Below are 20354 nucleotides of genomic sequence, written 5' to 3'. Positions count from 1 at the left end.
TCCAAAGTTATGCGGTAACAAACATAAAAAAAACAAAAAAAAAAAATACAGACGAATTGAATACCTCCTCCTTTTTGGAAGTCGGTAAAAAGGATTAATTCCCGGTTATTTTAATACTGTGTCACTTTATTGTATCCTCCAACAACTCTGAATGTACAAAAATAATAGAAGAAAACTTAATATTTCATTAATTAATTTTACCAGCAAGCCCAGCCACTTAGACACAAAAAATAAAGGGCTTTCTCTAATAAAAAGTAGGTAGTTTTGGCTAATTTTTTTAATTTCTCTAAAACGACAAAACATTTTTGCATCCAGTTTTCTCTTTTTGAATTAAAATTAATAAAAGAATTGAATCTTGAAAATAAAATCAGTACTTAATTACATACTATTTTGAGAAAAATTAGTTTGTAATTTTTGTTTGAGTTTGAAAATAAATTTTTCAAAAACTGTTCTTTGAAAGAGCTTTAGAATTTAGAAACATAATAAAAGAAAAAGTTATTAGCTTTCCAAAAAGGTATATGAAGTTGTTGTAGATATAACCGTCGATTTTTAATAATTTTTTTTTCCAATCTAAGTCAAATTCCTAGAAAATTTACCCTCCAGGCTAAAAAGAGGGGAATAAACCACCCCATCTCCCCTCCAATACGATGGTCTTATCTCAACCAAACCAAACCGCTATGGCTTTCTGGCAAATTGATGGTATATTACCTTGTATAAATAATAAAAAATGTTTAAACAAAACATAATTCATGTTTTAGAAATTAATTCCACAAATTCACTATACCATGAAGCTTTAAATGCCGGTAGCGACCTCTAAATATTATTCAATTTTTATAAATTTTTCAGACAATTTTTTTTTCATGACAAAGAAAAAAATGGCGGGTTGGGACGGTCAAAATTAACAAAATTTTTTTTTTACTCAATATAAGGCGCACCCTACTTTCCGCATTAATAACCACCCTGTGTGTACGGCTTTTCCTTCCTTTTCCAAATTTACACTGAATACTAAACAATTTGGATGGCTTCCCTTTGTAGGCTTTTACTCTTCCTTTTTTGCGACTCATTTTAGGTTTTTCTACATTAAATAGTCGAAATTAACAAAAAAGCTCGATCAACGACATAATGTATATGAGTCTGCGTGCCAAAGATAAACTCCAAAGTAAATGCATGCATGATTTATAAAAGGGTCAATTTGGTTCAATGAAATTAACTTAATTTGCAAAGGATCAATAAAACAAGCATTAACTTTTTTTTTTTAATTTTTATTTCATTTCCTCATCAATCTAAATATATATTGTTTATATATTTGTTTTTCCATTTTGTTATGTTTTCAATTTAGCTTCATTGATTTCCCATGTTTAAATACTGATTATTATAAATCGAAATATATTTTGTTTAAATTTTCGTGTTTTCTAAACTATTGTTTTTGTTGATTTTTTTTTCTTCTTTTTTAATTTTTTTTTTCTTCTTTATAATTGAAAACTTTTTGTTTATTTAAATGTTTTCTTGCGATATAAGTTTTTTTTCATCTTTTTTTTTTTTGGTTTTAATTTTTTTGTGTAACGCTGTTATGTTTTTTGTTGTTTTATTTTATTTTTCTTTAAATTTTATTTCTTGCACCTGTGTTGATTATTTAATATATTTCTGAAATTTTTAACTGTCTATTGTTTTCAAATATATATAATTTATATATTTTATGGATTCATAACTTCCTTTTATTTTTTTTTTTTTTCATTATTAAACATTGTGTTATCACCTTTAAAAGTAAAGGGAATCATTATGAAGACAATAGTATACTAAAACACATGCGTTCATTAAGAAAAATAAACAAAAAAAAAAAAATAAAGAAAAAAATAAATAAAATTCAATTAAAAATTAAAATTAAAACTAAAAAAAATTATAAATTTACATATTTCACATTTCTTAAATCGTAAATAAGCTCTTGTGTGCAATATATATTTATTTTTTTTTTTGTTTTTATTGAAAGACAATTTATAAAAATATTTTATATTTTATTATTTGTAGTAAAATTATTTTTGTTTTGTAAATTTAATTGATTTTCTTTTTTTAATGATAAAATAATTAGTAAAACTAAAAAATTAAAAATTAATACTATACATTCCATTATTTAACGTGTTTTGTTGTTAATTAAAATAATGAAATTACATTTACATTTATTTCAATGTTTCAATGTGTGTTTGTGTATTTTGTTTTTGTTTTGTTAAGAAACATTTTTGAGTGTGTGGGAAATTTTCTATCAATTTTTTTTTTGTTTCTTTTATTTATTTTAAACTTGTGATTTGAATATTTAACAATTCTTATAGATTTTTGATGATGATGTTTGTTTGTTTGTTTGAATGAAACGGCAGGGTTGTATTTAGAGAATTGTTCATTTCTCAGAACCCAAAAATTTGGCAACATTTTTTCTTAAGAGAGAATTAAAGTCCTTTTGTTAAAGCAAACTTTGTTTTGCTTCTCGATTGAATTGACATTAATGAAGAAATGGAATGTTTTTTTTTTTTGTTTTGTTGGTTTTTCTAAGTTTTAAGTTAAAAACTATTTATTTATGTAAAATACTCGATAGATTTGTGCCTTTTTTTTTAATAAATTTCAAAAACAAACCACAAATAGAATATAAACAATGTTGTTTTTTTATAATAAAATTGAAATTAGTATGAAATGTAAATGTTTGTTTTTTTCTTTCTTTTTGTTTCCTATATAATATAGTTTTATAGTTTGTTTATAATGTTTTTTTTTTCTTTTTTTTTTGAAACCATAGATGTGTTTTTATTTCATTTTGCTTTTGTTAATTTGTTTCATTTTTTTTTTAAGTTTATTTTATATCGAAACTTTTTTTTTTATATTTTAGTTTTAATTTTATTAAATAGATGTTAAGCTCAATAATTGAAGAGTATAATCTTTTTACTTTCATATTTTTCATTGTTTGGTTATTATTATTTTTCAATTTTCTTATTTTTTTGGTTAGTTGCTCTGAATTTTGTTGCCATTAAAGAGGTATTCTTATTGAATATTTGGGAATGTTATATTTGTAATGTCTTTTTTTGTTCAAATCACATGTCTTTTTCTTTCCTCGAAGATGGTTGTTATGGCAAACTAATGAACATTGATTGGATTCATATCGTACAATTTTAGGGAAATGCAATTTTGTATAAAATAAAGAAAAAAAAAAAAATTTTAAACAAAAACAGAAAAAAAAAATGAGAATGTAAAAAGGACTCAACCGAATTTGTGTTTCTTATTGCATACATGGAGAAAAAATTTACTTCTTGTATATTTAATCATAATATAGTTAGATTTAACAGATATTAGTTAAATATACAAGAAATAATGTTAAATATACCAGAAGTAAAGTAATCCCTTCTCAAATAACATATAAAAGTTGTATAACAGAAGTGATAAGTACAATCTTTTATTTCTTTTCGGTCAAAATCAATTGATGTAAACTGTTATATATTGTATTTTACATCATTGCAGGAAAGAATTTAAATATTTCATATCTTTAATGACATTAAATACTTTTATAACTGTTATACACTATCATTAGCAGATGCAAGAATAAGAATCACAAACATTGCATACTTTCAAGTAAAAACAAAATTAATAGAAAAAACTAAATCAAACAATTTTAAAAATTTAAATCATTTGTAAATAAAAATAACAAAGCAAACCAAAATATTATATATTTTTTTAAATAATATTAAACTGCATGTGATTTTTATATATACTTTAATGCATTGGGAAGATTTGGTATATAATTCATAACACGTTTTGGCATGATGGAAATAGAATATATAATTTTTTTTGTTAGTTTTTTTTTTGTTAAAATTTTACTTTCAAAACTGATTTAATTTTTTGTTTTTAATTCGTTTAATTCACCTATTTTTTTTTTGTTTTTTTATTTATTTTTTTTTTTGTTAAATTCTCTATTAAAGTTTCATTTATTGAATAATTTATTTATCATCTCTTCTATCATTTCCACTTTAAATTCAATAATTTTTTTTTTTGGTTTTAAATTTTATTTTAAAAATGTATTATCTTAAATATTTAATTATTTTTAAATTTAATGTTAACATTGGTTTGAGTTTTTTTTTTTTTTTCATTCATCATAAATTAATTCATATATTCACGCACGCCCCTCGCTCAAACAAAACAAAAAAAAAAGGAAATTTTATTACATGCGCAGTTTTGCCCCCCATCATACAGGTTATGAGTTTAAGGGTTGTTTTGTTTGTTGTTGTAGTTTTTTTTTTTAAATTTTTTTTTCATTTTTTTTTTGGTTTAATTTGTGCTCGGGAAAGTTTAATTATAATTATTAATTTTTTGTTTTAAATGTTCATTTAAATTTTGTTTTAATTCTTGTAGAATGTTTTTTTTTTTTTAATTTTACTTTTTTGTTGTTTTGCGCTTAAGATGTTATTTTTTTGATAAATATGTTTGTTTTGGTTGTTATATTTATTAATTTACTCTTTTTTCGCGCCACGCCTCAATTTCTATACCCTTTGTTTTTTTTTTATGTATGGAATGTTTGGATGTCTTGATTCGCTACTTAACTGTGTTTAGTTGGAAAATTATCACAAAAAATATTTATATTAATTTAATATATATATAAAAAAAATACAAAAAAAAAGTAAAATATAATCATAGATTATGGAATTCTAGACCTGGAATGCTAATGAAGATGTTTGCTTTGTGAGTTTACATGAAGACAGGGCCGTAAAAGATTGCAATTTTTAAGAAAGTTTTTGCCATTTAATTGAATTCAAAACAAGAGTGGATTAGAGTTGTTTTCAACATAATACTCAGTTATAACCTTTTCAAGTCTTTTGAAAAGTTTCATTGCACAGTGTAAAGGAATTAGTTAAACTAATAAATTCGGTAGTTTAATCAAAAAGTTCATTTGAATGCTGAACACAGCTATTGAATAATGTGATTCAGTGATTTCCAATTCGTTTGTTATCAATACAAGTTGTAGAGGACAAGCAGAATTTCTACTTTTTTTAATCGACACCTTCTCGATCATTAATGAGCAGTAATTCAAAAATCGATCAGGGCATTTGACCCCCCTAAGCCGAAAATAATCGAAAATGGATGAATTCAGCGAATTTACATTGCAACAGAAAAAAACCCTCAAAACGAAGTTTCGTTTCTAAAAAAACTTTTAACCTCTCAAGAGAACGGTACAAACATTCAATTTCTGAAGATGTAAGTACCCAAGTTCAATTTTAATGCAGAGTTCAATTCGATTTCGTTCAGTTAAACAAATTAATTTGATTTCGTTCAATGCTAGAATTCAGACTGATTTCATTTAGTGAATTAATTCAACTGAATTGCTTTCATTGAAACATACAATTTCATATATCAGTCAATGGGTGCATTCAGCAGTGCAAAGAAATAGGGAAATAATCCTTGATTTCTTGTAAGTTCGTTCACTGAATGTATTTGGTTTGATTAAAATTAATGGCTGAGTTCAGTAAAGCCAGTCAATGAATGAATTCATTGCTATCTTTAAAAAAAAAAATATGTTTTTAAAGCCTTTTAAAAATATTTAAAAGAACGCAAATATATCGAGTAGGAAAAAACTCTTCAAAAACATTACATTCTCTTACGGTACTGAATGAGTCTAATGTTTGCTGGCTTGTTTTTATTCTCTTTTAAATTATTCTTATTTAATCTTGATACGTTCATTGCGAATTTTTTGTTTTTCGAAAATTCGTCCTGAGTAAATAGTTGTTGGTTGTAATTAATATTATTTAAAATTTTTTGTTTGTTATTTTTGTTTTCCAAAATCTACTCCAAAGTCTCTATATAATGTGATTTTGTGGTTTTTTTTTTTAAACTTATTTTTTTAGGTAATATGTGTGCTCACTCTATTTATGATTAAATTCTAATTTTCTTATGTTTTTTTTTTCTTTTTTTCATTTTTTAGTTATTGCGTCGTGTTTTTTTTTGGTTTTTGGTATTTTTATTTTTTCTTTGAAGAATAAAAGTGCGATTGTTCTTCGGAAATGAGAGTTTACATTGTCCATTGCTTTTTATAAAATTATATTGTGGTATACTTTTGGGTGTTGTGGAAAAATAGTTTCATTTTTTTTGTTTCTTATTTTTTGTTTTTGTTAAATTTTACTTAGGGTTCAGTGAATTTAGTATTCTAATCCAAATATTATTTTTAAAAATGTTATTTTTGTTAAAATTGATTAAAAAAATTAAACATAAAATGGAAATATAAGTTTAAGGTTTTAAATATAAAAAAAAACATTAAATTAATTAACAAACTGAATATAAGGTTATTTTTTGTTTCTTTTTTTTAGTTCTTTTTTTGTTTAGAAAAAAAAAGCTTTTTGCGACTCGTATTTTTGTTTTTGTTATTTTTTTTTTTAGTTAAGATTATATTGCGAGTCAACCAATTCACATTCACAATCGCATCCCTCCAAACAGTCCGGACATTCTAGCTCACTGTCTTGTCAGTAGAGCCAGGACACGGGTACCCATTGTGCTGTGGTGTGAACTCGATCGATTGCGTTCTCCAGCGCTGCTATTGTCTCACCAATATCGTTATTGACTATTGTCAAATCAAAGAAATGACCATAAGCCTGACGCAGCATATCTGATTCTTTGGCCAAGCGTTCCAGACTTCCATCATACTACACAAAAGTAGAAACAAAATATGGTTTAGAAATAAAACACAGAACAAAATTAAAAAATTCAATCTTACATCGGCGATGTTTTGCAATGATGGAGCTGCTATAAACACAACGTACGGAGTGAACTCAGCTGTCCGAAGGATTTTAAGCGCCTGTGGTTCCACATCCAATATTGCCATTTTGCCATCAGTGTGAATGCGTCGTATTGTATCTAATTTCGTGCCGTACATTGCGTCCTCATGAGTGCCTGTTTTGGTTGTGAAGTAGAAGAGTATATAGAGACGGATTAGATGATTCAGCAAAAGTTTGGAAAGTACTTGAGATTTTAATTTGCATGTTCAACAACTCAAATCACGTTGGATATGAAAAGGGCCAATCGACTATAGAGCAAATGCAAATGCAATAAAAGGTGTTTTCTGATGTTTATGTCTTTGCGGTTGATGGGGCTAGCGAGTGAGAGCAGTTTATGGTTTGTTTAAACAAACCACGATGGACGCTTTTAGTGCACGGCCAATAATGTTGAATAAATGGAAAAAAGGGAAATGGAGGACATTTGCATGAGCTCTAAAGTGCGTGGGAATTTTATAGCTTTACATGTTTTTTTAATTTCAAATTGAACTAGAATGACATGTTTTAAGGAGCTTCATACTCGTAAGTGTGTTCGTATTAAATATAAGTCAAAGAAAGCATCACAAGAAAAAAAAATCTTACATCATCAATGCCTATTAAATAATCATTTTTATCAAAAAAACAAAACCGACTCCCATGGTTTTATGGTTTTTCTAATAGTTCCTAAGGCCAGAACTGAACGAATTTGAAACTGCTGCCAACAGCTTTCCAATATAAAAAGAATTATCAAAATTGGTTCACTAAGTCCAAAGTTATGCGGTAACAAACATAAAAAAAAAAAGAAAATACTGAGGAATTGAATACCTCCTCTTTTTTGGAAGTCGGTAAAAATACAAAAACATTTTATTGCTCTTTTAAAGAAATTCTGAATTCTTTCTTTCCCTCTTTTACTTATTAAACGGGAACGAATTTTTATGATTTTCATTATAATTGAAAAATATGTGCCATCAGTTTAATGCAATTTAATTTTTATTCACATAATACTATGAAGGTAAATGTTATTTGTTTAATTTTATGTAGCTTGCTTGCGTTTTTGGTAATAATTTGATGCATGATTTGACTGTACTTAAAGTCACTAAGAAATATGCGTTTCTTCGAAAAACCTTCCTGTCATTAGGTTTTATTATTTAATTAAATTGATGACAATATTAAGTTCTAACATTTTTGTTAACAAGCTACAAGCATGAGTAATATGTCACTTAATTTTCTTTATGACCATTTTATATGCCATTTTAAACATTTTTTTTGGATAACTTCAATGAAAATTTATTTGAAGACTGAATATAACAAAATACTTACGCCTTCGTGTCGATTGGGGTGTGGAGTTTTTAAATTTTATTAAATTTGAAACGAAAACTGAAAATTGCTCAAAAAAGAAAATTATATTTAAATCATCAATTTCAAGAATTTTTAGTTTTACAAGAAACTAGCTCCATAGATCGACCAAGAAATATTCAAAGCTTTTGCCATAAATGAGTGTTATAGCGTACATATTAATTTAAATCACAAGATAACAATGAATCTCAAATCAAATAAAACAAAATTGTTAATTTTATAAAAAAGTTAGGAGGTCAATTTAAAAATAAATTAATGTTAATTTGATGTAATGAAAAGCGTTTGATTGGATTTACAATTCAGTTTTTCGTGTAAAGGCAGCGTCGATTTATTCAAAGCTAACCACATATATAAAAAAAAACGTTGATACGGTTCTTAAAGTTAAAGTTAAGTTCAGGTGTTTGTTAGGTCTGACTAGGCTAATCGTTGTTAGATAAATTCAAATTTGTTTTGTGTTGTAGTTGAAAATATTACAGTAAATTCATTCAAAATTGGTAGAGCAAATGATTTAACTGACAATGAAGCAATTGAAAGATGTATTTTAAAATGAAATTCGACAATTTCAATTAAGTTTAGCAGTGTTCTAACTGTCGGAAAAACTCATTTTCATTATTTGAGATGAACACTTTAATTTAGCATCGGAAGATGTCTCAAAGTATCAAAATTCATAAACAAAACGTAAGTTACGTATATACCAGTGTAACCCATATATTTTATTTTAATTATTATGCTGCTAAGAGATTTGAGATGTTTCTATTTGCTGATAGATAAGCCAATATTGTCAGTACTGAAATCCGGCGGTATAGGTATAATAATTTATCAAAATGGAGAGGATAGAGCATTGCTATTTTCGAGTTGTAGTTTCTGAAGCAGGAAAGTTTATATTTATAGAGACGTTTATAGTTCCTCAAGCTAACCTAAAGAAGGCATTACCGCCAATGTCAGTTAGTTTAATAGTGGAAATTGTAAAAACTGCAATTTTATTGGTACAATAAAATCTACCCATAAAATCATAGGTCATTTGCCTTTTGCTTATAAAAACAACCAAACTTTCTTCCTTCCAATCCCTCCCAAGCCTTCAAGATCATATTGAAGCTTCCATCATAATGCACGTGATTAACTGATAGACATTCGAGCCCCCCCCCCCCCACAAGTTTTGAAGCTAGTGCCAAAGCACATAATCATTGGGAATTCCTTATATTAATAAAATGCATTAAAAATAACAATTATTTTTAATAAAGTACATTTATCTTACAAAATAAGCATAATGATGTACACAATGTCTACATTTGATAATAATCGATAGGGGATTTCCCAACTTCAAAACGTGTTTTGTCTTTTTTCTGCTTTTACATTTTTCTTATAAGAAACCATTTAAGTTCCTTTAATTTTTATAAACCCCTCAGGAAATCCTAAATTGAAAAGAAAACCGTCCAAATTCAACAGTTGACCTATTTTAATTTATTTTACCTTCGGTTTAAATGAACGTTCTGTCACATAATTAAAATAAGTTATGATAGGTCAGGTAAATTATAACAGGTCACATAAACCGGGTCTTGACCTATATTGAGCTTACCTTTCCATAAAATCCCTAGCAAATACAATCTCCATTCTTTCATTTCAATTCATTTCCTTTTTAATAGAAAAATGAGACACGATTTTAGAACTTTATTTTTAAAGCCAAATGAAAGTTAATAATAAGCAAGTTCTTTACTTCATGTCTTTTGTTTACGATTACTTTTTTATTCATTAAATGAGAGCTTAAATGAACAAAATTAATTAAAAAAAAATCTTCTTTATTGTACAATACAGAAAAAGTATTTCTCGAGAAATATCAAACGGAAATATTAAAATATAATGAGAGCAAAGATGGCTAAAGCCATTTGACTGATAGGTATAATGCAGAAGATGAATTTTGCACTTGTTGCACTTATTTTGGGCCAAAGTCTTGTATACAATTTAGCAAAGGAAATGAAAATGTATGCCATTTGTTTCAAGAGTTCAATGGTGCACGAACTCAATATAAGAAAAGAAACCTTAACTTCTAATTCATAGAAAAAAGAATCTTGGGTTATCTCTGAATAATTTGAAGGAATTTAAAAAACATTGGTTAGCGTGTTACCCAAAATTAAAAAGTATTTCATCTTTAAAACTCAAGGTTTATGATGAGTGTGAATCGAAAAATTTTAACTGAAGTGGGGATAGCAGGTTTTCTCTAGCATAAATGAGTCTACGAAAAAATTAGATGAATTTCTAAAATCGTTTATAAAATCTACGAGTTATATGTGTCAACCTATGTTTACTCTAAAACCCCAAAAATGCAATGTTAATACTTTTCTTATGCAAATTTCAATATTTCAAAAACTAATTTCTTACCATATTCGAGATACTCGTTAGCAGCAATGTCGGCCATCATTTCGTCGTGTGACACAAAATAGTAGCTGCGGCCATTCTCCTCGTCTGGCCGTGGAGGTCTCGTTGTATCTTTTTAAAAAAATTACAAAAAACCAAAAGTTAAACATATAATATTTTTTGTGTATTGTATTTTAACTTACGTGGTATTGGATAAGCATATTTATCTGGATACTTAGCTATAAGAGTGTTTTTGATATGACGACGACCAACACCATGTGCGCCTAATAATACTAAAGTTTTCCGATGAAAGCTGGGATCAGTAACTAAAATTAAAAAAAAAAAAAAACAGCAAATTAAGGCAATTTAGAATATTTTTAATTTTTGTAATTTAATTATTTTTTTCGAGATTTACCTGGCACTTTAACAACCTCTTCGTATGTCACTAAATCCAAATTATCGAACACAGCGTTATGTTTGGCCAAGTACTTGTCCCGGCATTGCTTTTTTTTCCGCCCGAAAATCGAGCAATTTACTAAAAGAAAATTTGAAAATTTAAATTAAACTTATTTCCCATTACTTGATTAAAAAAAAAAAAGATTCTAAATTTTTTTTTCTTAAAAATTCTTGTCAAATCATAAAAGGTTTAGAAAAAGTGTTAAATTCCTTCAAACAAAAAAAAAAATTAAAAACACATCCTAGAAAAAAGAGTACAGAAAAAAACTACAAAAGTTCACAAAAAGCCATGTGCAGCAAAAGTATAAAAACAAATTTAAATTTCAAATGAACAAAAAATTTCAAGAACAAATTTATTTATTATTCATAAACAAACATTCCTCTACCTGTGTGTGTCTTACATTCATTAGGTTTTTTTTTTTTTATTTTTTTTATATACCAAATTTTCAACTCGCCGGATATCCGTTGCGAGCTGATTGAATGCGGAAACACGACATCGGGACACCATCATGCCATTAACAAGAGAGTTACAAATTATTATTTATGATACAATGATACGAGTCGAGAGAATATGTGTACCTCTACAGCTTAGATACAACTTTTTTTTATTTGTCTTGCTTCTATAAACATGCTAAGTTTTGATGATGAGTGATGGATGGACCGCGTTTTTGAAACTTGATGATGATCCTTATATCGGCAACAGCGCAACTAACATTAAAAATGATAAATTTTTATGGAAAATGGAAGTGAAAACAAAAGAGAGGCAGTGATTGTGTGTTTGCTTGTTTTTTGAACTAAATTTGTGGTCTTGTACCTACACTCAAAAAAAAAAAAAATAAGAAGAAAAACTGAAAAACTAAAAAAATATTAATCGGGTTCCTTATTTCTACAGTTAAAATTTATAGGTATTATGACAAAATTTCCTCAGAGTTCCAAAAAAAAAAACACAAATTTGAATAATTTCATATCTGACAGATATTCATTTCTGAAAATACTTTCTAAACTCCAAGTCAAAATTCAGTCCGTAAAATCTGGATGTCATTAAACATCATAAAAATGTTGTGGATGGTAAACGTTTTCGAGCTACAAGATTATTTACATAAAACAATTTTTAAATTTTTCACTCGTTTCAGACTTTATTTTTTCTCTCAGTGTGAATTGTTCAAAGTCGATACAAAACTGTTTATCTATTCATCATTCTTATCGTACGCACCATATGTCGCAAAACACGTCTAAGAATTGCCAATATTTTTCTTTAGAAAACTTTTTTGAGACAACCAACTTTTTTGTTTGAGAAAACTTTCCAAAGTAAGCCTAAGAAAAACTTTAAGACTGTTGTTGACATTAACATGCATTGAATACGTAATCTTACAAAGGCGTTATTTTATATTGATAGTTAAAGACACAGACGAATTTGTATTAATAACCATAATGTGTATTTTTCGTGGTCAAAATCTTTGATTTTTAGATTTTTATTCTTAAAGGCTTTAGGGTGGAACATTTTGGTGATTATAAAAATTTTTGTTGAAAGGGCGTTTCTTGAACGGTTGAGTTATGTGTATGAAAGGTATCATAACAGCTCACATTTTTACTTGGTGAATCTTAAGAGTCTACAAATGGTTGTATTTTGAGCGAAACTGTGCTTCTAACTCTATGCATGAAATAAAGAATTAATACCAAAATAAACTATTACGAAAATGTAACTTTAATGAAATTACAAAAAAATATGTCATTCACAAAAGAAAATAAGAATTTAAGAAGTCTATACAATTATATATTTTTTTGTAAATAAGAAAATCTGCGGCACATAAAAAAAATCAATTTTATAATGGATTAGGTACTGCCAGAATCCATTACAAAAATGATATCCTTTTGAAAATTTTTAGTGCCTATAAGAATATCATGGACGAAAGAATGTTTTTTTATCAAAAAAAATTGATTAAATTTGGCAATAAAATTACATTTGGGACGTTAACCAAATATTAAATGACTTTACAAGATTTTAAAAAAACTTTCTTTACATAATGAATGCCACTCTAATATTAGAATATATTCCAAACGAATGGAAAGTCGCAGAAGTAGTAATGGTCTTGAAACGATCACAAGAAAAGAAGTCATACAGACTCATTTCACTTCTTCCTCTAGTGATTTAAAAATATAAGGAACAGCAAGGGTTAAAGGTGGTTGTCTTGTGGCACACTCGAGTAATTATACATTTTAAAAAATAATTGAGATCCAATTTCCATAAACTGTTAGCGATTGCATAAATAACACTGGTCTGCAAAATTTAACTTTTTTTTCTCCTTCAAATAATTTTTTGATATTATAAAAGATTAGACTTTCCTGAATCTAAATCTGGTTTCAGAAAAATTCTATCAGGTACCATTTTTGTAAAAATGATTTTTGAAAAATGTGAGTAGTTTCTAAAAAATCACCCTTTTAGATTCATTTGAAACTATTTGTCGCATTGAGCTCAAATTTGGAAGACTTATTCTTCATAATATGACCTATCGATTGACACCAAATATGTTCTTTTACATTCATGTTTACTCATTTTTTAAAATACTGATTGACAAAAAAAGCAGACATTTCGAAATCCTTCACTTTTTAGTAAATCCTACATGAACAAAAGCACCTAAATTAAGGAAAATGTAAAATATCAATGCCCATTATATTTAAAAAGTCAAATATGTAAAGTAAACCAAAATAAAATACATTAAACAAAATTTTTACGTGTTTTGTAATTTTATATACTATTTTTCTATTTAGAATTATCTTATTTGTAATAAACCATTCGATAAACTGCCTTATAGTCGGAGAGGCGACCGTCGAGTTACTTAGCTCATAAGGTTAGAGGTTAAAATTGGTGTCAAATGAAAGATAAATTGATACTGAAAATAAAAAAATAGGGTTGCCACTTCTAAAATGGGAACTTCCATGTGGCAACCCTATTTGAAAGGAAAAATTGTCACATAACTAATACATTCATATCTTTGTTATTTGGCCAGATAAAAGTTTTTTTTTAAATGCCAAACGAAAGTCAAAATATTAAAAAAAAATAATAAAATAATATAAAGAACGTAACCCTACAAATGTGGCAACCCCATTCAAATGAATACAACACTGACAAAAATCTTCTTTGCAGAAAACAGTATAACTTTTTATGCACTAGAAAGCTAAACTATACGCCATATTTTAGATAATACTCCCTTCTATCTAAAAAATGTCGGGTGCCACCTCGCAAATGCAGACAAGTACTCGGCAACCCTACTCAAATGCTAAAAAACCCAAAAATCACTTGTTTTTTGGCCAAAGTGTATAATATTTGACCGAGTTAAAGGCTGTAAAATACATCATGTTTAGCTAAGACTCTCTTCTATCTAAAAAATGTCGGGTGCCACCCCGCAAATGTAGACAAGTACTCGGCAACCCTACTCAAATGCTAAAAAACCCAAAAATCACTTGTTTTTTGGCCAAAGTGTATAATATTGGCTAGAGTTAAAGGCTATAAAATACATCCTGTATAGCTTAGACTCTCTTCTATCTAAAAAATGTCGGGTGCCACCCCGCAAATGTAGACAAGTACTCGGCAACCCTACTCAAATGCTAAAAAACCCAAAAATCACTTGTTTTTTGGGCAAAGTGTATAATATTTGATCGAGTTAAAGGCTGTAAAATACATTATGTTTAGCTTAGACTCTCTTCTATCTAAAAAATGTCGGGTGCCATCCCGCAAATGTAGACAAGTACTCGGCAACCCTACTCAAATGCTAAAAAACCCAAAAATCACTTGTTTTTTGGGCAAAGTGTATAATATTTGATCGAGTTAAAGACTATAAAATACATCATGTTTAGCTAAGACTCCCTTCTATCTAAAAAATGTCGGGTGCCACCTCGCAAATGCAGACAAGTACTCGGCAACCCTACTCAAATGCTAAAAAACCCAAAAATCACTTGTTTTTTGGGCAAAGTGTATAATATTTGATATATTTTATAATATTTGTATAATTTTTGGCCAAAAAACAAGTGGTTTCTGCGTTTTTTAGCATTTGAGTAGGGTTGCCGAGTACTTGTCTACATTTGCGGGGTGGCACCCGACATTTTTTAGATAGAAGAGAGTCTAAGCTATACAGGATGTATTTTATAGCCTTTAACTCTATCCAATATTATACACTTTGGCCAAAAAACAAGTGATTTTTGGGTTTTTTAGCATTTGAGTAGGGTTGCCGAGTACTTGTATACATTTGCGGGGTGGCACCCGACATTTTTTAGATAGAAGAGAGTCTAAGCTAAACATGATGTATTTTACAGCCTTTAACTCGATCAAATATTATACACTTTGGCCAAAAAACAAGTGATTTTTGGGTTTTTTAGCATTTGAGTAGGGTTGCCGAGTACTTGTCTACATTTGCGGGGTGGCACCCGACATTTTTTAGATAGAAGAGAGTCTAAGCTAAACATAATGTATTTTACAGCCTTTAACTCGATCAAATATTATACACTTTGGCCAAAAAACAAGTGATTTTTGCGTTTTTTAGCATTTGAGTAGGGTTGCCGAGTACTTGTCTGCATTTGCGAGGTGGCACCCGACATTTTTTAGATAGAAGAGAGTCTAAGCTATACAGGATGTATTTTATAGCCTTTAACTCGATCAAATATTATACACTTTGGCCAAAAAACAAGTGGTTTCTGCGTTTTTTAGCATTTGAGTAGGGTTGCCGAGTACTTGTCTACATTTGCGGGCTGGCACCCGACATTTTTTAGATAGAAGAGAGTCTAAGCTATACAGGATGTATTTTATAGCCTTTAACTCGATCAAATATTATACACTTTGCCCAAAAAACAAGTGATTTTTGGGTTTTTTAGCATTTGAGTAGGGTTGCCGAGTACTTGTCTACATTTGCGGGGTGGCACCCGACATTTTTTAGATAGAAGAGAGTCTAAGCTAAACATAATGTATTTTACAGCCTTTAACTCGATCAAATATTATACACTTTGGCCAAAAAACAAGTGATTTTTGCGTTTTTTAGCATTTGAGTAGGGTTGCCGAGTACTTGTCTGCATTTGCGAGGTGGCACCCGACATTTTTTAAATAGAAGGGAGTATTATCTAAAATATGGTGTTTAGTTTAGCTTTCTAGTGCATAAAAAGTTATACTGTTTTGTTCAAAGAAGATTTTTGTCAGTGTTGTTTTCATTTGGATGGGGTTGCCACATTTGTAGGGTCACGTCCTTTATATTATTTTATTATTTTTTTTTAATATTTTGACTTTCGTTTGGCATTTAAAAAAAAACTTTTATCTGGCCAAATAACAAAGATATGAATGTATTAGTTATGTGACAATTTTTCCTTTCAAATAGGGTTGCCACATGGAAGTTCCCATTTTAGAAGTGGCAACCCTATTTTTTTATTTTCAGTATCAATTTATCTTTCATTTGACACTAATTTTAACCTCTAACCTTATGAGCTAAGTAACTCGACGGTCGCCGCTTGGACTATTATAAAGCTTCAGATTTGTTTCTCTTAGAAACAATAGTATACACTTTTCTTATAGTTTTTGATGTGCTGAGCTAGAATCGGAAATCACAAAAATTCTATCACGTCAGGATTTTAAGATATTCGCATTAAATTATCACAAAATCAAGTTTTTTTTAGAAAATCTCAAAAAAACTACTATATCTCAAAAACCAGAGCTGACCGAAATTTTTTGAGTTCGGATTCAAAATCAGCACACTAAAGTCCATGAGAAAAGTATACTTTTGTTCTAGGGAGAAAGATATATTAATTTATAGAGATCAGTTTCTTTATGGTAAGATATGCCAAACATACTAAACTTACTTAAATTAAGATATCTCGGAGAAGAAAAGAGATATTGAGAAGATTGAAATTGAATTTGAAAGAAAAAAATAAGTTCTTTCATAAACCGTATCAATTTTAATTGAAAAAGATTACATTATGCCAAAATATTTCTTCGAAAACAGCAAAAAAAATGGGTTTTTGAGATTTTCTAACGGGAATATTTAAAAAACGTGACGTGCTAGGTCAATTCTGACTTCGGATTCGGAATCAGCATACAAAAATCCTTCAGAAAAGTATAGTTTTATTTAAAGGAGGATTTCCTTGCAGACCAGTGTAATTGCACAACAATTTGAGGAGCGTAGAGTGACATCCTAAAACAGAAAGTTTCTCAAACTAAATTCGATAACTTACGAAAAAACTGTAAACGCTTTTGAAAAACCTGTCAAACATCGGTTTGACAATTATTTTCCATAAAAAGAACGATGATAAAGAATTACCTTGTTCCTTTTTTGAGCCTTATTTTAAAGCATTTTTCAAAACATAATAAACTTTTTAAAAACCATCAAGGCTTATTATCAAAGTGTTAATAACATGAAGATAATCCAGATTAAGGCAAAATGGTATCCTAATCCTTGAATATAATTGTGAATGCAAATATAATCGGCTTTGTATAAATATAATTAACCCAATTAATCTCATATTTTTGTTTTTTTTTTTTAAGAGTGAATTTAACCCAAAGCTTAATATTATGTTTCCGTAAATATAATACAAACAAAAAAGAACAATAACTTTTTATCAATTTCGTGAATAAATTTCTTATTTATGATGTTCATTAACAAATAAATATTGAATATTAAATATATGCACTTGGATAAAAAGTACATAAGGTAATTTAATTCATTAATTATTATAATTACAATCATTTCGCAGTCATGTTACATTAATGAGAATAAATTAAATTTAATATCAAGTGTCACACATCTCTCCTGATCCGAACAAAAAATATTTATGTATTTAAAGCAAACTGAGATTGTATAAATAAAGGACAATGTGATGTGGTGTCGAATGTTTAATTCAGGTGTTTATTTAAGTTTATATCTAGTGGAAAATAAAAATAAATACAAAAATAAAACTGTCTTCACCAGAAAAAGACTCTTTATTCACAACATCAGGAGCGCGTAAATGTAATTATTCGTATAAATAAATTTCCAAGTAAATTGGATTTTTATTTTTTTGTGATTATACTGTTTTCACAGAATTTAATCCTTTGACAAAAAAAAAAATACGTTTTTTATTTTTGTGTCAGTAATAACTTTGTATTTAAATTCAAAAATTATAATTTTACTGCAAGGCTATTGAAAAAAATGGTTAAAACATTTTGTAATTTTTGTTACAGAAATAGAAAATGCAAGGTTTCCTTCAATCCATAGAAACTAACTAAAACTATAACAATATCAAATAATTTCTATTTCCCTCTTAAAAAAATATATCTGGTTTCATTTCGAAACCATTCAATTGTAAATATTAACAAAATTCCAATACAAAAGACTATTATTGATATGGAATAAAACAAAAAACTTTATATCGCTAACACAAAACTAATTTTCCATCTCAATAAATCTAATAAATTCTTTTTTTGTCGAAGCAAAATCCCCTTAAACAATAGAAATTATTTAATAGCAGATAGTTTTTTTTGTTCCTTCAATAATCTCCCGAGATACACTACCTCCTTGCAGTTTTACCCAAATCCAACCACTGCTGTCGAGTGTCACAGTCGTAATCACGATAAATAAAAAAAAAGAAATCTATCAATTTGAAAGTTTTTAATTAAACCAAAAGGACTTTGCGTTTAATTTTACAGCTTAACGGTACTTTGATTCGCACCTCGATGCCATACACTATCGAATGCGCACGAATTTTATTTAATTTTGTGTCCTCTCTTTTAAGGATGTGTAATAGGATGCTTTTTATCATCTCCACCATTGGATTCGTATCGTTTTTCTTTGTGACATGAATACGGACGGATTTCCTTGCAATCCTGTGCATTGTGGGGAAAAGTTGAAATTGAACCCAAAATGAAACACACACTTGTGTATTTGTAATCAATATATAATCTTTGTACATGTATGTGAACGTGTAAACGTGTACAGAGTATAACATATCACCCTTTTAAATTACAAAATTCTCCCATTTGACATTGCAGTACAAGTACGTACCATGACATCAGTCTGGTCGCTGAAAGTTCACCTCTTGCCTTGGGGTTTTTGGCAATCAAAAGAGCATAATAATTGCACTGCATAAGTAAAAGTATAGTAATGTGCAGGCACTTTGGTCAGTTCAAGTGTGTTTAAGTCTCATGATGCATGTTGTGTTTTTTTTTTTTTTTTTTAACTAGGTTCACTGCATTTGTTGGGTATACCTCATTTGAGAATATAGCATAATGCAGGATTTTTATCAGAATCTCAAAAATGAGGTGTAAGCAGAAAAATGAGATACGCGTAGAGTATTTTAGGTGTATAAAGGCTTTTTTTATTTGTAAAAGAAGGAATACATTTAAGTAGAAGTTATCTGTGAAAATTGATGAGAAATTTTAAGGGGATAAGTCACCAAGAAGATACATTGTATTTCACAAATATCCTTCTAGCTTATTGACAAAATTAGTTATTTTCAAAAGGTTAAACTCAAATTTAAACATTAAAAAAGGAATTCTTTCTAGTTTTTCATTTTTTTTTGATAAAATCATTACCTATATTTTATTTCATTTTATTATATTGAAAAAAGTTTTAACTAAACTATTATGTGCACAGCTCTGTTGGTGTAAAATAGGATACATTATGGAGTTCATTTTGTTTATTGCCTTGGGCAGGGATGAGTTTCTGCTCGTAATGCTGAATTATTGTTTTTTTTTTTTTTTTTTTTTTTTTTTTTTTTTTTAAGATAGAGCGCAATGTGTAGAGTTTTAGGTTTAAAAATGGCCACAACACGTTGTTGTTGATTTTCTAATTTGTCTTCATTTCACACAATAAGAGCTAGGAGCGGGGAGTGAGGCTTAGCATCAAGTGCAAAAAAAATTTTAAAAAGCCACTCTATGAAATTAAGAAAAAAGTACGTATACGCCCGAGTGAATTAGAAATTATATTTTATCTTAGTAAAGAGGGTGGTTTGTACCTCTAACCATTAGATGTAGGTAATCGTAGGTAGCTTTTCAAATGTGAATTTCAAGTGTTTTTTTTATTAAATTATAGCTGATTTCATGAAAATTTTGAAAATTTTCAAATAAAATGTACGAAAAAGAAAAATTACTTATAGGCTCTAGTGATTCAAATTCCGTTTCTATAAGACGAAGCATAATGTGAAATCTCAATCAGCACGTGGTCATCCATGGTTTGGAAACCTAGACAACAAGTAATATAAATTTCAATGAATTAAGTTGTTAAAATTAAACATGAAGAGTTGTCTTTTTAAGACAGATTGTGAAAGATTCTTAAGTTTAGAAATTCAAATATTCTTATTTTGCTTATTTTGTAAAAATAACAATTTTTTATCTGAATAAAAAAAGGTCAAACTCTTGGAGCGAGAATTTCCTTTAAAGTCTTCTTAAAAGTTTTCTTAAAAGTCTTT

General features: G+C 28.1%; 2 protein-coding genes across 4 annotated transcripts in view; both read right to left on the bottom strand.

The window, feature by feature from the left end:
• LOC129913355 (scaffold protein salvador) overlaps positions 1-20354 on the bottom strand; it is a 110410-nt gene that overhangs the window by 65599 nt on the left and 24457 nt on the right. The window lies entirely within an intron of this gene.
• LOC129913354 (peripheral plasma membrane protein CASK) overlaps positions 1484-20354 on the bottom strand; it is a 426424-nt gene continuing 407553 nt past the window's right edge. For all 3 annotated transcript variants that reach the window (XM_055991975.1, XM_055991976.1, XM_055991977.1), the window contains 5 exons: positions 10894-11013; positions 10682-10804; positions 10503-10610; positions 6734-6909; positions 1484-6662 (listed from right to left, as the gene is read on the bottom strand). In XM_055991975.1, the coding sequence (XP_055847950.1) occupies positions 6483-6662; positions 6734-6909; positions 10503-10610; positions 10682-10804; positions 10894-11013 (707 nt within the window). In that variant the 3' untranslated portion in view covers positions 1484-6482. The remainder of the gene's footprint in view (positions 6663-6733; positions 6910-10502; positions 10611-10681; positions 10805-10893; positions 11014-20354) is intronic.

Source organism: Episyrphus balteatus, chromosome 3 (assembly GCF_945859705.1).
Source record: "Episyrphus balteatus chromosome 3, idEpiBalt1.1, whole genome shotgun sequence".
In the NCBI taxonomy this organism is placed as follows: domain Eukaryota; kingdom Metazoa; phylum Arthropoda; class Insecta; order Diptera; family Syrphidae; genus Episyrphus; species Episyrphus balteatus.
Note: the sequence above shows the minus strand (reverse complement) of the source record. Positions and strands in the feature narration are given on the sequence as shown.